A 7,932-nucleotide genomic window follows, 5' to 3' on the forward strand; every position below is an offset into this window, starting at 1 on the left:
GCCATTGTTTGGCAAACATGCCAAGTAGGCTCATAATGCGCCTAGATACAAAAGCTAATATGAATAAAAAATAAAGCCATCTTGAGAGGGGGCACAGTTGACACTTGGCAATTCCATTACTACCATAAAACTGAGGAACTTAGTCGTTCTAATTGAAATCAGTACCATACCAAGGAAGATATCTTGGAATTTCTAATTAAGGAGCAGCTCTTGACTGTCTTGCCAGAGGAAATGCAGAGATAGCTAGGGGAATATCATTCAGAAACATGTGATAAGAATAGAAAGAATAGTTGCATGATAAGCAACTCAAAAGCCAAGGCCTGGGAAGCACATCTAAGTTAGGAAGCACCTTCCCCCAAACTTTTGAGCTGTGAATAGCCCCATCATAGACCCAGACTAGGTCTTGCATAAACCTCACAGAAACAGGTTTGGAAACTGGGATGAAACATTAAGATTGTGGTTTGCAAAGCATTGGCGTGCCATTTTTAGCTAAAAAATGGAAAGATATCACTTTATGCAAGGACAAAACTGATTTGTGTAGCACTAAGGAGAAAACTCTGTTTACAAATTGTAACAAAAAGGAATATATTCTGCTAAATTAAACCAATGGAACCTATAGGGACAGGCTATTTTGTGTTTCTGGGCAAAACTGAAAATCAATTAGTACAAGAAGAAATGGAAGAAAGCTACAGTATTAGTATTATTACCTCTATCAAATCAAACTGCTATGATGAGAATTGCATTTTATTCTGCAAGGAATAAAGCAGAAAGCTGTATAAATTATACAGATAAGCATACCTGCACAAATTATTTTATTTTGCTTTACTTAGTTTAGCTTATTCTTGGTGAAGAGCGCTGTAGCTCTGCTTTGGACAACTGAAATGTTTACCTAGCAAAGTCTCTGGTGTCCAACATTTTATCAGTAGTTTCCTACATACTTTGAATCCACAAAGGTTCTAGAAATGTTTGTGTTTAGAAAGAAGATGAAATTCCCTGACAGTTAATTAGGAAATTAAATTGTGGCATTCTTAAATAACTGAATTATGATAGTTGTGATTTTGAGTTCTGGCTGTCTCATTCACAGATCTCTGCATGGAATTTCCCCCCTTTGGCTGCTCTTAAGTAGTACTAACCTCTAGGGCATGTTCAAATAGTTTAGAATCTTAAATCTATTCTTTTTTAAAAAGGGGAAGAATACATAACATGTTAAAAAAGTGCTTGGTGCTGTTACTTTAGGCTTATCTCTTTAGCAAGTATCTTCTTTGGAGAATCCTTAACAAGCCAATAGAGCTTTTAAGGACAAAAGAAGATTGTGGTATTATCATTCATGACCAACTTGTCAAGGATTATTTGGAAAATTGAAAAAGTGCCTAGGGTAGAGAAAATATTTTAAGTTCCAAATTCAGGGAGGAAATGGTGGTAGACCTATCTATTTAAATACTTAATTGGTCATTACATCATTTTTGTCTGGTGACCTTTGACAGTGAATATCGTGCAATCTAATTAAGCTGAATCTTGTAGTGGAGAAAAATATTACTGTCATTTAACTGGATGCAATAATAGCCATCAGCCTGATAAGAATTAGAGAGCATGCCAATACATGGCAAGCAGCTTTCATATTTTTTTCTTTCTTAGCCATTCCCTATTGCCTAATGGAGGCCAAGAGATTCTAATAATTTTAACCTAAATTAGGACTACCAGGTCTGGAGCAAAAATCCAGATGCAGCAAAAGTTAATTTTTTTTGCTATTAATCATCCAGATGTTTGCAGTCTGGATTTGGTATATTAACTGCTGTGTCTTGTTGCAAAGTAATGGCTGGGTTCATAGAATAAGCTAACTTATTTTGTTTAGTTTTGATAATTTAATGAATTATCATGAAGCAAACCATGGCAACATGCAGTATTTACGAGAACTGCTATGGATTGACATGATGTTACACGGCTTCTTGCAAACCTCAGTAGGAATTTAAACCTGGGTCTTCTTTGACTCAATTCAAGACCCCAAATATCATACCATTCTGGCTATAATGTCTTTAGATTAAATGATGTTATACTTAATGTTTTATTTACTAGACTCTTCTAGAAACTAGAAGATCGTGAATTCTATGAAGGAACCAATGGTAAACCACTTCTGAAAAACCTTGCCAACTACAGTGACTTGTCTAGGCAGTCTCCAAGAAATGGACATAACTGATTGGAAGAAAATATATATACCACATTAATGTTATTATAGAACTTCTTGCATATTCAGGGAATCATATGTGATCCTCAGATCTATGATAAAGAGTCAGAATACAGAACTGAGTAAGATCACTTTTATAAACAACCAAAGTTTTACAAAAGAATGTATGGATTTTGAATTTTGTAGAATGTGCTTTTCAGTTCTGAGAATGTTAAAGCATGCATTTTTTGTTGTACGAATTTGCATTGTCTTCCCCGGAGAGTAACATAACTGCAATTGTTTATTTAGTTTAAGAGGCAATGATAGAATTATGAGGGCAGTGGTCTCAATATGGAATTTGGATTGTCAGGGGGCATTATGAATGTGGTCTGCTAATTTCTGGCAGCAGATTGGATGCAAGCGGTCTTTTCTACTCCAAGTATATACCAACGAAGAACCATTTTTTTAAAAAAAACTAGCAAAAATCCATCTCTTTTCTAATCAGATGTGTTGGAATTACCATTCTCTAATTTCTAATCAGCATGGCAGTCTCATACATCTGGACTTTGGGACATACAATATCTTAAAGATATATAGTAAATTTCACTTTAATGGGATTTTTAAAATGAAAAAGGTTTAAAATAATTGGTGCATCTGTATTCTATGTATTACTAAAAGATAAACCCTATTATATTTAGATTGATTCCTAGGTACGTATAAAGTTCATTGTGTATATGACAAATTTTGCAAGTCATTTTGGGAATGGTGAAGTGTCTTATGAAATGTTTAGATCCACTGCCAGTGGCTTCATTTGGGTTACAAGCCAGAGCTTGCAGGTGATTCAGTGCCCAAAGTATTTCATATGGCTAATATATTCATAGACTTGCTTGCTCTGAAGCACATTTTAAAAATCAAAACTATGGGTTTATAGCTATACTACAAATTAACAAAATTATCAACTCCCAGCTAAGTGAGAAATGAAGAACTATAAATTCTGATTACAACATTAAACTCCTTTTAATGTGCAAACTAGAAAAAAATAAAGCTTTAATAAAAAATTACAAAAACTTTTTTTCTCTTAAAAAACCCTAACATTTACATGTGCAGCTATAACCATTGCAAAATTCCAAACATGCAGTTTTGGTATATCAACAGTGTTAGAGGGATTAAAATTGGTAGTGTTAGAAGACCCTGAAATACTTATGATGTGCTTGAGAGGAATTTACAAACAGCCAGATGATGAAATTAGAAAACCTCTACTTACAACACACTCAATTGGATTTTTGTCCCATCTTGAAAAACACAAGATTCCTCAGTTCTTACCCAAATCACTTTTTAAAGTCACCATTTCAAAAGTTTGCCATGTGCTACTGAGAACTATAGTCTGACAAACACAAACTGCAAATTTCCCTGGAAATGTGGCCAGCTTCTCCAAGAGATGTAATTCAGATGAGTTAAATCAAATCCCTTGTAACTCTGACCAGGATGTCTGCTAAACCAGGTAATTCTTTAGCTTTTATCTTGACTCTGTAATTATTTTGGGAAAACAATTTTACGTTTAGGAAAACAAATTCTAGGAGAAAAAGTCCTAATAGAAAAGTTCCAATGAACCCAAATATTATTGTGAATTTTACCATCCCTCATTGAGGCACTGTTAAAAAAAGGGAACACAGAAAAAATTGACAAATCAACAGAACAGTCCACATCTCTATCACAGTTTCAAATACAGGATTTTCAAGATCCCCATGAAAGAGGCACAGGATTGAAGGCCTTCAAGGTGACATTCCGTTATACATTATCTAGAAGTTTACCCAAATTTGTAAAAATCTGATACATAATTAATTAGTTAGTATATGACTGGATAAGCATCTGTCCATATGATTTTTATGCATGAGCAAATAAAGACATTTTTGCACTTAAGAACATGACTGATCAACTTGAAAGCAAGATTTTTATTGTTTGGGACATTTGCGAAATTGATATTTATGAAATAAATTCTGTATCCAATTTCAGTATCTGAGCAGTTTAATTAAATAGAAGCTCTTTAACTGAGTGTGCAAAACATTTTGAAATTAAACCATTCCATCCTTGAAATGTTCCATTCTGATATGAGAACATCTCTTCTGAGAATACAAGGGATGGCCCACTCTTGAAACTCATTGAAAGATCAGACAGCTTTCAGTATATTCAGATATCAAAGTGTACTGACCTGGAAGCATTTTGCATATTTCTATGGTCAATCACATTTTGATTTCTGGGGAGGGGCTAGGGGTGAATTTCCACTAGCTTTGGCTGTGTGATTGTCTAGCTTTCTCTTTCTGACTGTTGTGTCAAGAAGAAAATATTTCCATTATCATTAGGTTAGAACTTTGTTGTTTTTCCCTCTTCCCTTCCCCTGGATGATTTTAGAAATTAACAAATAACAAAACATTCAATATGTGAACTGAGCTACCGAAGGCATTTTCGCTTTGACCAATATTCAGGGTAACTGGCCTGTCCTCAGAAAATGGTTCTGGCTTCTAGAATACTCCCGGGCACAGAACATTTCCCTGATTTAGAGTTATTTCCTAAAAACTTCTTTGCACGTTCAAGTCAGCTATACTGTTTCTCCCTAGGATTCAAGTCAATTAAAGGATTCACCCGTGTCCTGCACTGTCTGCTCCACACTGTACTGTAGTTCCAAACTGCCTGTGCATTCACAACACCCAGCCTTTCGCTCTTGGCTCCCTTGCACTGAATTCCGCTTTGTATTTTTCCCACAAAGTGAACAACGGCTTGATTCTTCTCGCACATGGGTCCTCATGTGGTTCACCAGGTTGAATTTGTGCAAGAATCTTTTCCCACATTCGGTGCACTGATGGGGCTTGACTCCTGTGTGTACTCTCCGGTGTCTGGTGAGGGTGGATTTACGTGAGAAGTTCTTCCCACATTCGGGGCAAGGGAAAAGCGCTTCTTGTTTGTGCAAGGGCTGTTTTTTCAAAGCTAGCTGACTGTTGGGTGTCTGGTGAGCAAAGGGAGTTGCTTGCAGATTGGGAGCAAGGCGATTTCTCTGTCTTTTTGAACTTTCCTGTAACAGATACTCTCCCTCATTTTTAGTCTGCATTTCATCACCTGCTAGATTAAAAAAGAAAAAAGTTATTACTATTTATGTAACTATACATTACAGTTTCATAATCTTCACTTTTGCAAGAAGACAAACACATTATTTAGTTACAGTATATATAGTTACAATATATATATTGGCAGCCATTGTAATTCCATAACAACTTTGCAAAATAAGATATGATAAAATGGAGTAGAAGACCAGAGGTTTATGGCTGAAGAGTTATTTGAACTTGGATCTTGTTAGTTCAGAGTGATTCTCTGGCCCAATTTGGTCCCTTCAGATACTCTGTTTCAATCCCATAATCCCTAACTAAATGACTATATTATCAGAGTTGGCCCAAGATACTTGGAGTCTCAAAAATCCTTACCTGCTAAGGAGGCATTCTCATTCAGCTCGTCCTTATTTTCTCTGCAAAGCACCGTCTGCCGGGTATCTGAGACAACTTGCTCACTTTCTGGCAAATTCACAGACTCCTCAAGCATATATGGCCCTAGCACCTGAAACAGCAGTTAGACACCATTCAAGGCAAAGGAATACACCAAGCAGAGGGATACAATATTGTCAGGGAAAGATAGAATGCAAGTAGGAAAACAGCAACACATGAGAAACATTTTCAATCATGTTTAGTGTCTAGGGAAGCCAGTGGTGTAAGATAGATTCAAAGGTGACTGTAATAGCTGTCAATCCAGGAAAAAGCACTTTACATGTGCTGTCTTTAACTTTAATCTGGGACTCACTAAATCCTAACCAGACAAAGTCAATTCTTGGCTAGATGCTGGATATTCCCAACTGCTGCACCTTGCAAAATGTATAGATCTTTTATTTCTGGTAGTTCAAAATTCACACTTGCTTGAGATAGACTTGGATCTCTCCAAGAGTCTTCTGGTACTGTTTCTGTGAATTTTAATAGTATATACAGCTGCCTGCATCAGCTGATATTCATTTAAATCATTCAGGTTCTCTCAGAATGCTGCTCTGCTCTAAAGATGGGAAACATTTTTTTTGGTGAAGGAGAGGGGTGTCAACATTTGTGTGGTTAAACAATGTAAAAGAACAAATGCTCCCCGGTGTCGCTTCCTCACTTTCAAGTTGTTTTCTCTTTGTGAGCAAACAGAAAATCTAAAAAGCAATAAGGACTCAATTTCAGCTCAGTGCAATGACTTTTCATGGATGGTTTCAGAAATCACTTTCATTATACTTTAAAGAATACTATATAAACAAAGTAAGCACCTTTTTAAGCAATTAAAATGAACATAGTATTAATCTTTTGGCACAGGACATTATTTTGACAGAGATGTTATCAAATAAACACTTGCCTGTGAAATAGGTGGTCAAATGGCCTTTGTGGAATGTGACCATTTCTATTATGTACATCAGAACTGACCCACACTTTGAGCTGCTTGTAGAGTCTATTTAAAAAAAATACCCAAGTTTCTCCTCATGGGAACTGGGCACTACTAAATAAAATAGTAAAAACTAAAAAAAAGAGAGAGAGAGCTTCAGCAACAACCAGCTCCCTAAAGGTAGGGAGGTTCCCCCCCCCCCCCCATTCCTGGATACTACCATGAGTGTAGGCAGAAGCTGGTGCTGTTAAAAGTGATTTAAAACTCTAATTGCATGTTAGGACATAAGCTCCCAGGTTTCATCCTGGAAAGTGCTCACCTGTTGATCCCATCTCTCACTGTCTTGCTGCTTCAGAAGAAAATGTTCTGCCAAGGTTACTGCCTGAATGCAGGTCTTTGGACGATATTCCTGAACCCATTCCTGCATTTCCTCAGGCAAGACAGTCAGAAATTGTTCTAGGATCAACAACTCTACAATCTGTTCCTTGGTGCGGCTCTCTGGTTCCAACCAACGATGGCAGAGCCCCCGCAGACGAGAACAGACTTCACGGGGCCCTTCAGCCTCCTGGTAACGGAAATGCCTGAAATGCTGCCTCTGTCTTTCCAGACTGACAGCATCTTCTCGTAAGATTGCAGCTTTTACTTTCCCATAATCCCCACTTTCTCTGGGATCCAAGCTGTTGTAGGCCTGAAGAGCAGCTCCGTTGAGGGCTGGCACTAGCCGAGTCACCCACTGTTCCCTTGGCCATTTGCAGGCCTCAGCCACATCCTCAAAAGTAGTCAAGTAGGTCTCAATGTCTTCTGTTAAGGTGAGTTCTGGTACTTGCAGATTCCGCCATGCAGGTGATTGGACTGGGGTAAGTTCTGGAGTTGGCAATTCTTGCCCTTGGATTTCCCAGCATTGGGGTGCCTCTAGTCGTTCATTCCTGGTTTGCTGTGGTGTTACTAGCCGGAGATTTCCTCCTCCTCCTGTTCCTACCGGTACAATACGATATGTTCTTACGGAGGCTTCTGACATTCCTAATGAATCAGAGCCTGCTGGGTCTGGTTCTTTTTCCATTTTCACCAATGGTTGCATTCGTTGTTCGAATGGTGTCTGACACTGGAAGTACTGGGCTACCATATTCCTCTTTGCTGCTATTTTCCTCCTCATTCTTTGGATTTGGAGTTTATGTAGGCTTCTGCTGAAGCTTCCAATAACTGGTCTGCCAGCTGGAGACACTATCAAGTGGAGAAATTCCTTGAGTGGTTTGGGTCTCAAGCTAGAGGGAGAGACAATGATACAACAAAGAGGAATATGAACACAGGTTTTTTTTTTAAAA

The 7,932-nt window shown here is 37.7% G+C and overlaps 1 protein-coding gene across 1 annotated transcript; it reads right to left on the minus strand.

Annotated features, from left to right (window-relative positions):
• Positions 1–3,189: 3,189 nt before the first annotated feature.
• Positions 3,190–7,670, minus strand: LOC308677788 (uncharacterized protein; the record flags this gene model as incomplete). The annotated part of the gene is made up of 3 exons (XM_081344484.1): positions 3,190–5,275; positions 5,635–5,764; positions 6,930–7,670. The coding sequence occupies 3 exons, from the start codon at positions 7,668–7,670 to the stop codon at positions 4,785–4,787; spliced, it is 1,362 nt and encodes a 453-aa protein (XP_081200610.1). The 3' UTR covers positions 3,190–4,784.
• Between the last annotated feature and the right edge of the window lie 262 nt (positions 7,671–7,932).

Source organism: Vipera berus (assembly GCF_964194415.1).
Source record: "Vipera berus genome assembly, chromosome: Z".
Lineage (NCBI taxonomy): Eukaryota > Metazoa > Chordata > Lepidosauria > Squamata > Viperidae > Vipera > Vipera berus.